We start from the raw sequence: 17237 nt of genomic DNA, 5'->3' as shown, positions 1-17237 counted from the left end.
GAAATGGTGTGGGGACACTTCCAGTAAACGGGGTTGGCAACAAACAGAAACACCAACCCCATCAGCTGTTACCGGCCGGCCTGTTGGTCCCCGTGCAGTAAGAGCCGGGCACCTTGGAGGGCCCCGGCTCTGCCAGGACAATGAGAAACACGGCTCCAAACACTCTCCTGTGTGAGCTCTGACACGTTTTAGTGCCAGCTTTTTAAAACTGAAATGCAGAGGAACCTGTGTCCAGAGGCAAGCGACATTCCCCTTACACTTGCTGCCATCCCTAATTTCTTCATTTATAAATGTTGCTTAAAAAGACTAAAACTCCCAGCCAGACACAGTGGTTCATGCCTGTAATCCGAGCACTTTGGGAGGCCAAGGTGGGCGGATCACCTGAGGTTGGGAGTTCAAGACCAGCCTGGCCAACATAGGCTTTAGTAGAAGCCCTGTCTCTACTAAAAATACAAAAATTAGCCAGGCCTGGTGGCGCACACCTGTAATCTCAGCTACTCAGGAGGCTGAAGCAGGAGACTTGCTTGAACCAAGGAGACAGAGGTTGCAGTGAGTCAAGATTGTGCTGCTGCACTCAAGCCTGGACGACAGAGCAAGACTCTGTCTCAAAAAAACAAAAAAGAAAAAAAATTCCCATTCCTTTTAAAAAATAGATTCTTGCCCTCAGCCCCAACGGCCACAGGCAAAGACTTATTTCCCAGTAGGAGAGACTCCTTCATCTTTGTGGTCACGGTCAGGGTGAGGCACACGAGGTCATCCGCAACCATGGTCACGTGGCCGGCAGCTGCTGCTTCACCTGGAGCCCTCACTCCCTGCATGTTGGGAATCTGGCTTTGTCATTGCAATGCCTGGTGCCCCAAGCCCGGCAGTCCTGGGACTTCTCCAACTCACCAGTCATCAAGGCCTGGGCTTACACCAGAGGCACATGGCAGTGCTGGGGGCCTGGGTGCACCTGCTGCATGGGCACCTGGCCGTCCTCACAGTAGCTGGTGCTGCACCAGATCATGAGGCCCTGCATCTCCTGGAGCTCGCTCTCTCTCCAGTTCTTCACCATGGAGTGCGCCTCCTCCTGCACCAGAGCAGCCGCAGCCCCGCCCTGGCGACCCCACGCTGCCCCACACCGAAATGGTCCTTGCATGAGTTTCCACAGGCAACCCTGAGCTTTGCAGGCCCCCGGAAAGTGAACCCCCAGCACCCTCCCTGAGCAGCCCCAGGCCTGCCCGAGCGCCTCATCCATCATCTCCAACCCCGCAGTCAGGTAACGAAAGGGAATTCAACAAGTGAGAAAGGGCCTGCTGCTCAAGACAGGAGCGCGTAGCAGAGCGGGAAAGAGTTCTCCAACTGAAGCGAATCCGAAGACAGGGTGAAACATAAATCCTATTTAGGTTGAGGAAACAAAGTTCTGTGTTTTCATCATCAGTGTGGCATGTCTGTCCTAAGTCTGTCTTAATCTTTTAAAGTCTGATTCCTACAAAGTGACATCAAGATACACGGTGGGAGAAGTGGGAGGGGGAGAGCACGACATTAAAATTATCCAAATCATACAAAAACAAACCCTCCTTTCATCAAGTAAAGACAGTCTTTATTTTAGCTTTACACCACCACTTAGGGAGTTTAGAATAAAATCATTTCCAATTTTAATATGCTGCACACTCTAGCAGCTAACATTTTTACCTTTTTGTGCAAAAGCTTGCACACATCAGCTAACCATGCCTGTGGGATTCTAACTGCTCTGATCGACGAGCTCTAACGTTTGAGAGAACGAACAACTTCCTGAATCAACAAATGTCAATGGCAACTAAAATATACACCTAAAGCCGTTTATTCCTCACTAAGCTTGCTGAGCTTGAAGACACTGAAATCATGCACTCATGCTGTGACCAGGAATAATTGGTTCCTGACTTTTTGTAAAGCATTTTGCACAATAAACTCACACAAGCACAAAGCTGTTCTAATATTTTCATGAGATATTTTGCATAAACTAGAGGCAATGCCTGATTTAATGGCATTTGGAACCAATTTCCTCATAATCAAGGCGAAACTTTTTTTTTTTTTAACTTCTCATGCTTGGGGGAAAATGACCAAGAGCCAAGAAAACAGAAAGCCCAATTAGCAACATTTCTGACCTGGAATCAGAGCTGCTCTGTACAGCACCTGCCCCTGTCCCCAGAGCCAAACCCCGAGTGAGACCATCGAGCCATGGCTAAAGGCAGCAGCTCTGGGTGCGACTGGAGAACTCAGGGCAGCTCAGGACGCAGTGACTAGAGTTGACGGTGATTCTGAGCATGCAAAAGGCAGAGCAAGCGGTCGTCTCTAGACTCAGGCCCTGCACATACAGACCACGCCGAAGCTGCTCTGCTTAGGTTGACAGAGTCACCGAGCCACACCCTCATGTCTGCCACGTCCTGTCCTTCGAGTGCTCCCCTGTTCAGTGAAGGATGCACCAAAGCCCAGCAAACGCATACGGACCCACTCCACAGCTCTCTACGTGTAAAGGAAGCATCCCACGGGCAGCTCCGTGGGACTGGAGCACAGAAGATGGAGATGAAGAGGATGCTGGGTGGCCACCCAGATGCTCATGCCACTCATGCCATCTGTGGGAATGAGGGACCCACCAGCCATCACTCCAGGTTCCCTCTCATAGGGCACGTCAGGAGATGAAAGTGCCCCAGTCACAGATGCCAGGGCACACTCAGCAAAGCCTGTGGTCACGCGGTGTCAACAGCAGCCGCCTAGAGTGATGTCCCTCTGTGGTGGGAGACGCAGCGCCAGGCACCAGGGCTTTGTCCAGCACTCCTCTGTTCAGTGGCCCTGTGGTCTGGCCACAGCCTGGCAGGCAGATACCGCTGCTGGCCATGGTGTGGGCACAGGAAATGAGGCTCAGAGCCATCAAGGTCGCTGCTGGGACAGCAGAGCTGTGTCTCCACCCTGCACTGCGTTCCCAACAGGACAGTGGCCTGGACACCCCTTGGCAGCCATGCCCACTGCACAGTGCTTCCTCTCCCTGCACACAGCCATGTCCCCCTGCGTCCTCCACCAGGGCCGGCCCAGGTGTGCTGACGAGCTGCACCTTCACGTGGATGCTGGGGGAGAGGCCATCCGGAGGAGGCATCCAGTGTGCAGAGAGCCGCGGTGCAGAAAACAAGCTCACTGCAATGAGCCCAGTGGTCACACGGTCCCTGCAGTTCACAGGGAGACCGGCCTGGGCTCAGGGGCAGGAGGTTGCACTTAGGGGCGGACTAGAGGAGCTGCTTTGCAGAGTCACCAGCAGGCAGCAGCGACTTCAGCTGTGAGGAAATTCAAAGTCCTGGCTCTCATGGAAACTGGATAGAACTCTGTGCAGCCTCAGGGCCTGGGCAGACATGAATTCTAATGACTGGTCAGGGACTAGTGTGGGTGAGCGGGGTGGTTCCTGGCTTCCACTGACTGCTGCCCTGCACAGCCCCTAGAGGCTTCCCACCTGACAGGGGGGATTCAGCCCTAGGCTTCCCACCTGACCAGGGAGATCTTCACTTTAATCCCCTCATGTGCTGCCTCTCGCTCGGCATGAATACTGGCTCTGGGACCATTTCCTCATAGGCAGAGGTGCTGGGCACTGCCGGGGGCAGGGCTTCCCCTGGGGCCTCCCGCTCCACCAGTGTGCACCCCCCAGTGTCACAGCTTCCCCCAGCGCCCAGCGGCCTCCAGGTGCACATCTCACCTGGGTCGCAAAGGGAAGCTTCCTACCAGCCAGCCCTGGCCTGAACATCTTGGGAACTTCTCCACTGCCCAGGTCATGGCCCCACCCTGTGTCACCGAGGGTCTGGCTCTCAGCCTCAGTGGGGCTGGGGTTTCCAAGACGGCCCCTGCCTGGGCCCTGTGGGCACTGCTGCCTTTCTGTTGCTGTATCTGTGTCCTCAGAGTCCTTTTAGTCCTTTGTTGCTGAGCTGGTGCTACTGGTTAACACTTCCTTACACTAAACTCATCGTAAGTCTTTCTATAAAACTGTTCAAATTTCTGCACAGTTTCTGTCTCCAGACTGAACCCTAATACACTACTCTCTATTTTTCAAAGTTTTGTTTTGATCTTTCTTAAACATATCTGTTCTTTTTTTCATCATATGCTGTGCTTTCTTTATACTGCTGCTTTTATCTTTTATTGTTCTAAATCTGTTTGTTTGCCAGTTTCCTGTGGACGGCTTTGTTCCTTAAGTTCTTCCAGGAAGCAGGGTTTGTTTACCTGTCTGCTGGCTCCTGCTCACCGTCTATGGCTTCCTTGGGTTTATTACTTGCACCGTAAGCTCATCTGCAGGGTGGGTATTTTTGTGGGAGTGGCTTGGGAAAGTGCAGATAAAGGGTCCCATTTTTGCTGCTTTGGGTTCTCCAGTCATCTCATCAGTCTGCAGTATGCCTGATATCCAGATCCTGGGAGTCCTTGCTGTGCAGTGGGAGAAATCTTAATCCTACAACCAGCATCTGATTTTCCGTGAGGGACCCCAGCTCCTTTCCAGACAGAAAAACAGCTCCCTTGCTCCCCTCCTGGCCTTGAGTGGGATTTGTTTGTTTGTTTGTTTGTTTGAGATGGAGTCTCACTCTGTCACCCAGGCTGGAGTGCAGTGGCTCGATCTCACCTCACTGCAAACCTCTGCTTCCCGGGTTCATGCTATCCTCCTGCCTCAGCCTCCCTAGTAGTTGGGACCACAGGTGCATGCCACCACACCTAGCTAATTTTTGTATTTTTAGTAGAGACAGAGTTTCACCATGTTGGCCAGGCTGGTCTCGATCTCCTGACCTGGTGATCCACCCGCCTCGGCCTCCCAAAGTGCTGGGATTATAGGTGTGAGTCCCTGCGCCCGACCGGGTGGGATTTTTATCGCACCTTTTCCTGGGTGAGTTGCCCTTCCAGGGCTTGGTATCTGACGAGGCCTCAACCCCATTCTCGGCCTGGAAGTCTGGAGTCATCCCCCTGGGGCTGACCGGACAGCATTCCAAACGAACCACTCGCACGTCAGGAAGGGCATTTCCAGAACAAGCTGTGTCCTGAGTGCACCGAGAAGCTGAGGGTTAAGACGTTGACTGGGAGTGGATGAATGGGATGGTGCTGGTGGGGCAGGGGACCTAGCGGGGTGCCCGAGCCAGAGGAGACCATGCCGCTGTCCGCGCGCCGCGGCTCCCTTAGACCAGAACACCCCCGACACTGAGCGGCCTCACACCGAGACCCCGAACCCAGGCTGGAAGAAAGACTGCCCTAGACACAGCTGGAGGGTGGAGATCTTTATCTGATAAGAGTTCAGTGATAGGAAAAACCCAATTTTAGACATTTGTCAAACCTTGAAGACAACAAACATTTACAAAGGGAAGAGAACCTAGCACTTAACAGACGGGAGAGCTATTCTGGTTTCATTTACCTGATGGAAGCCCAGATAGTCCACGATCGTTGCTGACGCATAAAATATCGTCCCTTCTGCACTCACGACCAGAGCAAAGCCATTAAGAGACTAGAAGAAAAAACAAAAAAAATCAGATTGGCTCACCCAAAATGAAAAAGTGCAAGCATGATTTGCTTAAATTTTCAACAATATTCTTCTGTTTTGTAGTCCGTATTCATAACCTCTAGAAATGCCCACTTTTTATTTATTTATTACCATTTTGTCATAGGCTCCAAGTTAACAGGCAACATGAGAAGATAGCCATGGTTTACATGGTCCCTTTTCTAATACATATAAAATTATGTGTTATAAAATATACACCTTGTCTTGGTGCGACAGTGAGACTTGGTACCTAAGACGAGGCAGGAGCTCTCCGTTTTCCTCTGCAGATGTTTCCACCCATGTACCGCCTTCTACACACTGTCTGGAATACCTTTTGGTTTTTCTAAGGATTTTTATTATGAAAAATGTTGAACTCCATCGACCAGCCTGGCTAACATGGTGAAACCCCATCTCTACTAAAAGTACAAAAATTAGCCGGGTGTGGTGGTGCACACCTGTAATCCCAGCTACTTGGAAAGCTGAGGCAGGAGAATTGCTTGAACCCAGGAGCTGGAGGTTGCAGTGAGCCGAGGTCACGCTGCTGCCCTACGGCCTGAGCAATGGAGTGAGACTCTGTCTCAAAAAAAAAAAAAAGAGAGAGAAAAATATTGAACTCCATCAGGTGTTTTTCTGCATCTACTGAAACAATCACAATTTTTATTTTGTGCGTGCTGGATTTTCTGATGGTGCATCATTCCTGTACTTTATGAGGTAAGCTTCTTTGATCATGACTTTTTAATACGCTCTTGGAATTGATTGACCTCACTTAGGGGTTGTCCATCTGTGTTTAAACTTGGCCTGTAGTTTCTCTGCATATTTTGCACATGGTACACACAACCATCAAGACATGAGTCGCTCCTGCCCCTTTCCTTCCCTTCTCTGGACCCACTTAAGATGAGGGTGATGTGCTTCTGGAAGGTCTGGTCCACCTCACTCTGAAGACCCTCTAGTGTGGGCACATTTTGCGGAGATGGTAGATGGAACAGGGCAGACTTTAACACCACGTTGATTTATTTATTGTTAGTGTATGCAAGTTCTTTATTTTTTCTTACATTAACTATGGCATCTTAAAATACTTTCTAGAAACTCACTTCATTTTGATGTTAAATTCAGTTGTGTATGTTATTCACAATATTTGTATGATTATTGCATCTCAGTTACAGCCGTAATTATTGTGGGATTTTGGAGGGAGCAGATGGAGAAGGCAAGGATGTGGCTGTGCTGTGCTTGACGTGACGTTTTCCTTTATTTGAGAAGCGAGCCCTGCAGCCCCACCCTGCAGCAGCTTCCTGGGGCCGTCACTGGTGAGGATGCGGGAAAGATGGTGGCCTCTGAGCCCCAGGATCTGTCCATGGCAGCAGTGGCCGCTGGCACTGAGCAAGCACAGGCTACCAGGTGGAATGTCTCGCCCAGTCTCACATCCTGCACGAGGCAGGGGTGAGGGGGCAGAGTCACCTGGATACGGCTTTCATAAATGTTTCCATTTGTGTCTTTAAAACACAGACATTCGAAGACTGCAACTCCCATGATGTTTGTGGCTATCAGCCGTATATTATACACTAATTTCCTTAAATCTGGGCCATGCTGGGTACTTTTATTTTCCTTTCTTTTTCTGAAATCTTTGCCAATTTGAAAACAGATATATTATTTTTGAAAAGAGATAAATTATTTTACCATTATAGTTTTCATTTCTTTGATTACTAATGAGATTGAAACACATTTCCTACATTCACTGGTAACTTGTATTTCTTCTTTGGTAAACTGCCCTATGTATGTCATGTGCTAATTTTTCTATTAGGGTTTATAAATATCAATTTCTAAGAGCTTTTGAAATACCGGTATTGAAGACTCCCAGGCAGCCAAGGATAATGGCAGTTACCTAAATCCAAATCCCCCCCTACATTCCACAAAATGATGGAGAATGGTAAGAACAAGTGTGGCTACACAGACCCAAAATTGCATCATAATGAGGACACAGGAAGTGTAACAAACTTCCAATTGCACACAAGCAGAAGAGTCAGCATCAAATCCCAGCGAGCTTAAAATGACTGTTTCAAAAGTATGTAGTCCCTCCTCAAGAAACCAGAGAGAGAAGAGTCAGTTAAATCTAAGGTAAGGAAAAGGTAAGAAAAAATAAAGGTAAGAGTCAAAAATCCATGAACATGGCTTAGAACAGTCAAATAATAGAGACCATGAACGGAGCCAAAATTCAGATTTTTGAAAATTTTGAAAAGATTAATAAAATGGATAATCTGCTAGCAAGACTCATCAAGAAAAAAAAAACAAATCACTGACACCAGGAGTTTAAAAGTACATCACTACAGGTCCTACAAATATTAAAAGGATAGTTGGAAAATACTAAAAATGATAGTTAATACATTAAACAATTTAAGTGAAACAGGAAACATTCCTTGAAATATGCAAATTAACAAAAGTGATATAAGAACTAGAAAATCTAAATAACCTAGTATCTATTAAATAATTGAATTTCTAATCAAAACTTTCCCACAAAGAAAACTCCAGGGCCCAATCAAAAAACATAAAATACCTAGGAATAAATCCAATAAAAGATGTGCAAGGCTGGTATACTGAAAACAATGCAACATCACTGAGAAAATACCTGAATAAACTGAAAGATATACAGTGTTCCTGGATTGAGGCTCAATTGAGTTAGGATTGTCCTGTCTCCCTACATTGATCTGTAGATATAATGCAATCCCAATCATAATTTTAAAGGTTTTTTTTTTTCTTTTTATAGAAAGTGACAAGCTGATTCTCAAATTTTTATGGCTGGGCGTGGTGGCTCATGCTTGTAATCCCAGCACCTTGGGTGGCCAAGGTGAGAGAATTGCTTGAGCCCAGCAGTTCAAGACCAGCCTGGGCAGCATAGTGAGACCCCATCTCTACAAAAAACAAACAACAAAAACTTTAAAAACTAGCTGGGCATGGTGGTGCACACCTGTAGTCCCAGCTGCTTGGGAGGCTGAGGTGGGAGCCTGGGAAATCGAGGTTGCAGTGAGTTGAGATCATGCCACTGCACTCCAGCCTGGGTGACAGAGTGAGACTCTGTCTCTACAATAATAAAATAATAAAATAGTTATGGAATTGCAAAAGACCTAGCCTTGCTAAAGAAAACTTGTTAAAAAAAAGAACAAAATTGTGGAAATTATTTTGACTTCGTGGCTTCCTATAAAGCTCTGGTCAGCAGGACAAGGTCAGGCTAGACAAGCTAACCCTCAGCCAAGGCACTAGGTCAGTCAGTGGGGAAGGAAGGTCTGAAACAGCGTGGCTGGGATGGCTGGAGATTCGTATGGAAAAATGAACCCTGACTCCTATCTCATGCCACACACACAAAAATCAACTCAAGACCTATGACAGACACAAACACAAAGCCCAGAACCACAAAGCTTCCAGAAGAAACCCAGGAAATGCCCTCATGAGTTTGAGGTCAGTGGATTTGGGCAGGATACAAAAACACTAATCCGTAAAGAAAAAACTTGACAAATTGGGCTTTATTTTAAAATGCCTGTAAAAAATGAAGAGAGAAGCCACAGAGAAAAAATAGGCACAGCACGTTGATAAAGGACTTTATCCAGAATCTATAAGAACTACAAATCAACAATTAAAAAATCTACAAATCAACAATTAAAAAAAAAACAATTTTAAACAATGGGACAAATGTTTGCACAGATAGTTTACCAGAGATAGAGTAACACCCATCATACACATGAAAATACACTCAGCATCCTTAGCCACCAGGGACGTGCACGTTAAAACCTCATCGAGATGCCGCTCCACACCCCAGGGTGGCCACTGTCAGCAAGACCGACAGCACGGAATACGGTAAGGGCGAGAGTGTGACTGGTGGGAATGTAAAATGCTACAGCCACTTGGGAAAACTGCCCTGCTCTTTCTCATAAAGGCAAGTGTACAGCTGCCCTACAACCCAGAAGTTCCAGCCTTAGTATTTCATCAAGGGAAATGGGCATGTTCACAAAAAGGGTGGAACAAGGATGTTCACAGTGGCCTTGATCGTAATAATCAAAAGCTAGAAATAAAGCTAGTTTATTTCTAGCAACTATCAAATGGATAATGGATAATGGAAAAATGAATTGCAGAATAATTATAAAATGGAATACTGTTACACAATTAAAAAATTTTAAACCTACTCATTACGCAAAAACATTGATGAATCACAAAAACACTACGTTAAATAAAAATCAGATGCAAAAGTTCATTAACTTAAGAGTCTATTTATATGACACCGAAGAACAGGCCAAACTAATCTACAGTAATAAATAATCAGAAAGTGGTTCCCTGGGTGTGGCAGAGGGCAAGTGACTGAATAAAAGTGGGAGAAAGACCTATATACAAATACATTTGAAAACCTAAAGTATATATTTCCCTAGGAAAGCATAATTTATAAAAATTGACTCCATTAGAGATAGCAAGCTTAAAAGATCAACTCCTGTAGAAGGAATAGAGAAAGTTATCAAGGGATTACCCCACAAAAATGCACCTGGCCCAGATGGTTGTAACATGGAATTCCACCAAATCTTCAAAGATCAGATAATTTCAATGCCCCGTAAATTGTTCCAGAGCACAGAAAGTGAAGGAAAATTTCTAGTCCTTTTCAAGAAGTATAACATTGACACTTAACTCTGATATGGAGAGTAAAGTAAAAAAGAAAATGACACACCAATATCACCTTTGAATATTGATGCACATGAGCTAAATGAAATATTAAGAAATAGACTCCAGTTTCACATTAGGAAAATAATGCACCAATAACCAAGCAGATATAATCCAAGGATGAAAGGTTGGTTCAATATTAGGAAGTCCATTAATGTAATAGACCATATTTACAGATCTGAGGGGAAAAATGATTATCTCCATATATGGTGAAAAAGCCCTCAATGAAATTCACAATTATTGCTGGAAAAAAAAAGGGCTCAAGAAAACAGGAATTACTGAATACCTTCTTCACAGGTAACATGTATGTGTGTGCACCTCATTCCTAAGGCAGTGACTTCATAGGGAAACACTCAAGGTGTTTCCAGTAAGATCAAGGAACAGGGTAGGGACGCCCACCACCACCCACACAAGGGGTGCAACTATGGCCCCCAGGATGGCACCCACTGTGGCCTGCCACGTGCTTTTGTAAACAGAGCCTCACTGGAATACAGCCATACCCATGCGTTTATTCATTGTCTATGGATACTTTTGTACTACAACCGCAAAGTGGGGTGTCAAGGGTGGAGACAGCCCAGCCCAAAACGCCTAAAATATTCACCACGTGGGCCTTTAAAGAAGCAGCCGCCAACTCCCTCCCATGGCGTCGGTATTGCAGGTATGGATTGATGCAATTCACTATGAAAAGTCAACAGGACGTACAACGATTGCGGAGAAGTGAAACTGTCTCTCTTTGCAGACAACATCATAGTACATCTGGAAAACCCAGGAGAATCCATGATAAAATAACTCAGATAAGGCCGGGCACGGTGGCCCATGCCTGTAATCCCAGCACTTTGGGAGGCTGAGGCAGGCAGATCACCTGAGGTCGGGAGTTCGAGACCAGCCTGGCCAACGTGGAGAAACCCTGTCTCTACCAAAAATACAAAATTAGCCGGGTGTGGTGGCGCATGCCTGTGGTCCCAGCTACTAGGGAGGCTGAGGAGGGAGAATGGCTTGAGCCTGGGAGGTGGAGGTTGCAGTGAGCCGAGATCGTGCCACTGCGCTCCAGCCTGGGCAACAGGAACGAAACTCTGTCTCAAAAAAATAAAATAAAATGAAATAACCCCAATAAAATAATTCAGTACAAAATGAACATACAGATATCCATAACCTTTACAAACTAGAAAACGGCCAGATTAGGATACATAATTGTAGATAAAGCCCCATTTACAAAAACATCAAAGAAGCTAAAGTACTTATAAATAAACTTGAGACGTGTGCAAAACCTATAGGAAGAAAGTTTCAGAACATCTCCAGAAGCACAAAAAATTATATTTGAACAAATGGGAAGATACACCTCAATGCACAAGATGAGTCAACATCCTACAGATGCCTGCTCCTCCTGAGTGAATCTATCAATATGCTGTAATACTAATTAATAAACATAGCATCAAACTGATTATGCAGCTGGTAGGTTTATACTAAATATGAAAATAAATATGCAATTATCATAGCTACAAAAGCACAGGAAGAAAAAAAAAGCCAGGAGACAGGATCATCTTATTCAACATCTAAGAAATACTGTCAGGCCTCTATAATTAAATCATGGAGCATGAACAGACACATCAATGAATGGACTAGAATGGGACGTCCCGAAATGGGTCCAAGCACAAATGGAAATTTGATGCACGAAAAAGGTGTCACAGGCTGGGCGCAGTGCCTCACGCCTGTAATCCCAGCACTTTGGGAGGCCGAGGTGGGCGGATCACGAGGTCAGGAGATCGAGACCATCCTGGCTAACACAGTGAAACCCCATCTCTACTAAAAATACAAAAAAATTAGCCGGGCGTAGCGGCGGGCGCCTGTAGTCCCAGCTACTCGGGAGGCTGAGGCAGGAGAATGGCGTGAACCCGGGAGGCGGAGCTTGCAGTGAGCCGAGACCAAGCCACTGCACTCCAGCCTGGGGGCAGAGCGAGACTCCGTCTCAAAAAAAAAAAAAGTGTCACCTCAAATCACTGGGACAGAGATAGGCTTTTCAGTAACTGGTGCTATATTAAGAAACATTATTACTGCCTGTTTAATCAGGATCATCTACAAGCTGCCACTCTCCTCCTTTAGTATATTAATTTGCTAAGTTAATTTTATGGGTATTTCCCAACATCAGAGTCTCACCTTACTCCTCGACCACTGTAACTGCAGCGGCCCGTGCTTTTATAACACAGATGGGAGTCAGTTGCTATTATTTTATCTGGAATTGTTTTGTGCAGTTTCACAAGGGCGAAGAGGCTGCGTTTCTCCTTTGAGCTGCCTGCATCGTATTTTTGCACCAGCGTTTTCCTAACCTCTCAGAATTAACTGAACAGCTTTCCATCCCTTTCTAGGCTCTTGAATGGCTTACCCAGCTTGAGTATTTTCTGTTTCTTAATGTTTTCCTGAAATACGCTTCCAAAAACAAGTGGACCAGACACCTGATCCCCCTTTATTTTGAGACAACTTTCTGTTCTTCCTTACCAGTGCAATTATGATTCTGTTCAAAGTAGTTCACTCACACAAAAATGTGCCTCCCAGCCTCCCACGTGGGGTGATTTGGCCCATGAGGTAGGGGCTGGGGATTGGGGATGCTCTTTCTCCTGACATGGGGCCATCCTGGTCTGGTCCCTCCATATTCCTGTAAGACATGCAGACAAAAGGCAGCTCACAGAGCCACTGGCTGGAAGGAAGCAGGGCTGGGGGCAGCAGAAGGGGCCCGAGTGCCCAGCAACACCGTGGGCCCCTGGCCCAAGCCCAGCTGTGGCAGGTTCCCATTCACACTGCAAGAGGCTTCTTCTGGGCAACACCTTTCCTTTCCTGTTTTCTCCCTAGTTTTTTTTCCCCAGTTAATTTTGTTGTAGAATTTCTACCTTCTTCGGGTGGCTGTAGAGCGTTTCACACGCCTGTGTCTATCTTGTTGGGTGTCACAGATGTGGGGAAGGTTGAACCACGGCCCAGGGTCCAGTTTGAACCAGAGGCTGCGTGTTCTTCCCCAGATGCCATCACACCACGCCTGATTCAGGAGGAAAGCCACACCAGAAGGATGCAGCCTCAGACCTGGAGGCTTGCTGGGCTGCAAAGCCACATTTTTCAATCAGTAAAGTCTCCAAAAAGAAAAGTCACAGGTGCCGTGAAAATATAAAATAAACACTTGTCAAAGATCAACTCAACAGTGGGTGAGGGGAGCAGTAAGATGTTACGACCGACGGAGAGAGCGGAGGAGCTGGAGACGGAGAGAGCGGAGGAGCAGGCGGCGGGACGAGGCTGCCGGGTCAGGTGCCGGCGACCCGAAGGCCCTCTCTCCCACCGACCTGAAGGTGTGCCGCCTGCTTGGTTCTGGATACAGAGGTGCAGGTGCCAGGTGATGACTTCACAATGGGATTTGAACTCTGTGTTGAGCATCTGAACAAGAAACCCAAGTCTCACAAAGCACCTCCCACTCGGAGGAAGCCGTCAGGGAGCCCCTGCCCAGCTGTCACAACAAAACAGCGGGCAACACCGTAGGCTGCTGCACAATGACAAAATAGGCCAACGCTTTATATGGTTTAGCATCAGACAAGAAGCCCATCGTTACCAGTCACCCTGAACTCCACCACGTTCCTAGAGAGGGAAACTGACCCCGCAGGACATCTGCATCCACGGGAGCATCTAAGGAGCTAAAAAACTGCGGTATTTGTACATTTTCATTCCTGTGCAGCTCCGAGGAAGAGGATTGGTTCCATACTAACGTCTCTGGGTCATGAGCAGAAAGTCTGGTGAATCTGCCTGGACCCGTCCGGGGCTATTTACAAGCTCTCGGTTTGCCCAGATTTCCCCAAGGGGCTCTCTTCTCAGACCTGCTGCATTTCTTTGGGGGAGGTGGCTATGGAACACTTGAGACTTAGTTGTTTATGTCACCGAATAAAGGATGCAATGCGTCCATGGGATGATCCACAGAAAGGAAATCACTGTTTTCCTCCCAGTAACTGGATTAATCATCAGGACATGAAATGGACCCCGCAGGGGGTGTGAAGACAGCCTCATGCCAGCCTCCCCAAAACGGACTGAGCCTGCTACTCGAAGGCATGGAGAAGGAATAGCAGGTGGTGCCTGCCGGCAGATTAGCAAGCTGGATAATCATCTCACCATGTCCTGTGCTGCCTCGGATTTTCACCTAAAAACATAACAACACCTTCTCATCCAGCCTCCCACCAGCTGGAAGAAATCTTTCTTAGAGGATTTTTGTGGACTTTAGTTTTAGCTTATGTGACCAGGCTGGGACCCCCCAAGGCCAGACGTCCATGTCCCTCGTATAACCGACCCAACCAAGAGAGTGAATTTTTATGACAGTTTTTTCCAAACCGTAAAAAAGTTTTTAAAATTATAATAAAATATACATAACATAAAAATTACCATTTTAGTACCAATCACCTGCCCCGCACAGGATGGCTGCTCTTTTTCTAAAGAGGTTAACACTACAAACCGTAAAGTCTGAAAATAGTTGTATTAGATGTTTTGGAAAACACAACGTGCAAAAGACAGCACCCCATAGTGGCCTCTATTGCTTCTGCCCCAAGACTCTCCTTCCTAAATCATGCACAAGCCTTGGGTACTGCTGAAGACACCCAGAGTGAAGGAAAAAAGAAAAAAAAGAGTGAAACAGCTTTTAGTAACACGGGAAGAAAAATTAGTCAGCGAATTATTCAAGTATTTGATGAGAAGGGCAATGATTTGGGAACATGCACGGAGCAGATGTGATTAGACTCATGGATGAGCGAGAGCCGCGACGGGTTCAAAGAAGCCTGCAGAAGACCAGCTCACGACAGGAATGCAGACTCACCAGGAACGGCAGAGGCTGAGTGAGATGGAGAAGGGTAACCCCAAAACTGGACCAGCCCTGACAAAGGAACTGACTGTTTCTTCAAATGCTGGACAACATGATTTGGACGCAAAGACTAAACAGATTCAGCCGTGGATTAAGAAAAAACACCAAGTTCGAATGACTATAAAGGAGAAAACGTAGATGAGTCAGAAAATAAAGTGGATCACGAGGTCAGGAGATCGAGACCATCCTGGCTAATATGGTGAAACCCCGTCTCTACTAAAAAAAAATACAAAAAACTAGCCGGGTGAGGTGGCGGGTGCCTGTAGTCCCAGCTACTCGGGAGGCTGAGGCAGGAGAATGGCGTAAACCCGGGAGGCGGAGCTTGCAGTGAGCTGAGATCCGGCCACTGCACTCCAGCCTGGGCGACAGAGCCAGACTCTGTCTCAAAAAAAAAAAAAAAAAAAAGAAAGAAAGAAAGAAAATAAAGTGGAGATATTTCATCCAGTACCCCAGACCGCGCCTGGAGGATATTTCATCAAATACTCCAGACTGTGCCTGGAATAGCTCCATTCTCATCTAGACCATGAGCTGTTCAAGGAGGAAAAGTTTTAACGTGCGTTCTTCGTCCTTTGAGCAAAAAGGAAGAGAAGGCGTATCAAGAAACTCAAGAGACCCAGGAAAGAGACACTTTGAACAAAGACCATGGAAATGATAAGTAATCGAATGTTCTGCATCAGTAATTTTAATAAAGACAAATATGTGTCTGAAAGTAAAAAAAAAAAAAACTATTTTAACCATTTTTAAGTGGTTAAGTGGTACTTTTTTCTTTTTTTTTTTTTTGAGGCAGAGTCTCATTCTGTCACCCAGGCTGGAGTGCAGTGGTGCGATCTTGGCTCACTGCAACCTCCCCCTCCCGGGTTCAAGCAATTCTCCTGCCTCAGCTTCCCGAGTAGCTGGGATTACAGGTTTGCACTGCGCCACCACACCCAGCTAATTTTTGCATTTTTTGTAGTGACAGGGTTTCGCCACGTTGGCCAGGCTGGTCTCAAACTCCTGACCTCAGGTGATCCACCCGCCTTGGCCTCCCACAGTGCTGGGATTCCAGGCATCAGCCCCCGTGCCTGACCTAAGTGGTTAAATTTCAATCCTTTTGAGCTCAGTGGCCTTAAGCATATTCACATCGTTGTGCAACCATCATGACCATCCACCTTCAGAACGCTCCCACCCTCCCAAACCCAAACTGTCCACATTAAACACGTGCCCCCCCCCCCCCCCAGCCCCGTGCATCCCACCCGCTCTCTGCCGCTGTGAATTTGCCTCCGCTGCGGAGCTCATCTGAGCCGAATCCAGCAGGCTTTGGCTTCGTTTCACTCCGCAGGGCCCTCCAGGTGGATCCGAGCCGCAGCGCCTGTCCATTTCCTTCCTTCCTTTTTTAGCCCCCTCCCGACCCCACCCCCCGCCCCTGGTAACCATCAACTCTCTGTTTCTATGAGTTCCACTTTTTTAGATTCTACATACAAGTGAGATCACGCAGAACTGTCTGCCCATGACTTACTTCACTCAGCACCATGTCCTCCAGGTTCATCCGTGGTTTCAAATACCAGGATTCCCTTCTTTTTCTGGTTAAATAGTATTCCACAGTGTAGATACAGAACATTCTCTTTACCTGTGCATTCACTGGTGGACGTGCACGCTGTCTCCACGTCCTGGCTACTGTGGCCACTGCTTCGACAGGCACGGGGGCACGCGTGTCTCTGATTCTGATTTCAGCTCCTTTGGGTAAATGCTCAGCAGAGGCACTGCTGGGTCACCTGGAAGTTCCATTTTTAATTTTTCAAGGAAGCTCCATGCAACCTTCCATCACTCTACACTAATTTACATTCCCGCCAACAGTGCACGAGAGTCCCTTTCTCTCCACACCCTTGCCAACGACTGCCTTCATCTCTTTGAAACAGCCGTCCTGATGGTGCGAGATGAGCTTGCTGACGGTTTCCATTTGCACTTCCCCGTGCCTGGTGATGCCGAGCACCTTTCCACGTACAAGCCGGCCATTTTGTGTCTCCTTTGGAGAAGCATCTATCAGGTCCTTTGCCTGGTTTTTAATCGGGTTGTTTTCTTGCTCTTGAGTTGGCTGGGTTCCTTATGTATTTGGGGTCTTTCCCGCCTGTCAGATGTATGGTTGGCAAATGCGTCCTCCCATTCCGTAGGCTGCCTCTTCAT

General features: G+C 47.0%; 1 protein-coding gene and 1 pseudogene across 1 annotated transcript in view; one reads left to right on the top strand and one right to left on the bottom strand.

The window, feature by feature from the left end:
• AHRR (aryl-hydrocarbon receptor repressor) overlaps positions 1-17237 on the bottom strand; it is a 103937-nt gene that overhangs the window by 17638 nt on the left and 69062 nt on the right. The window contains exon 5 of the mRNA XM_033178658.1: positions 5387-5476. Coding sequence (XP_033034549.1) covers positions 5387-5476 — 90 coding nt within the window. The remainder of the gene's footprint in view (positions 1-5386; positions 5477-17237) is intronic.
• Positions 13514-15757, top strand: LOC117064687 (annotated as a pseudogene).

Source organism: Trachypithecus francoisi, unplaced genomic scaffold (genome assembly GCF_009764315.1).
Source record: "Trachypithecus francoisi isolate TF-2019V2 unplaced genomic scaffold, Tfra_2.0 Lachesis_group2, whole genome shotgun sequence".
NCBI classification, from domain to species: domain Eukaryota; kingdom Metazoa; phylum Chordata; class Mammalia; order Primates; family Cercopithecidae; genus Trachypithecus; species Trachypithecus francoisi.
The sequence above is the reverse complement of the archived record's forward strand: the minus strand, read 5'-3'. Positions and strand labels throughout refer to the sequence as shown.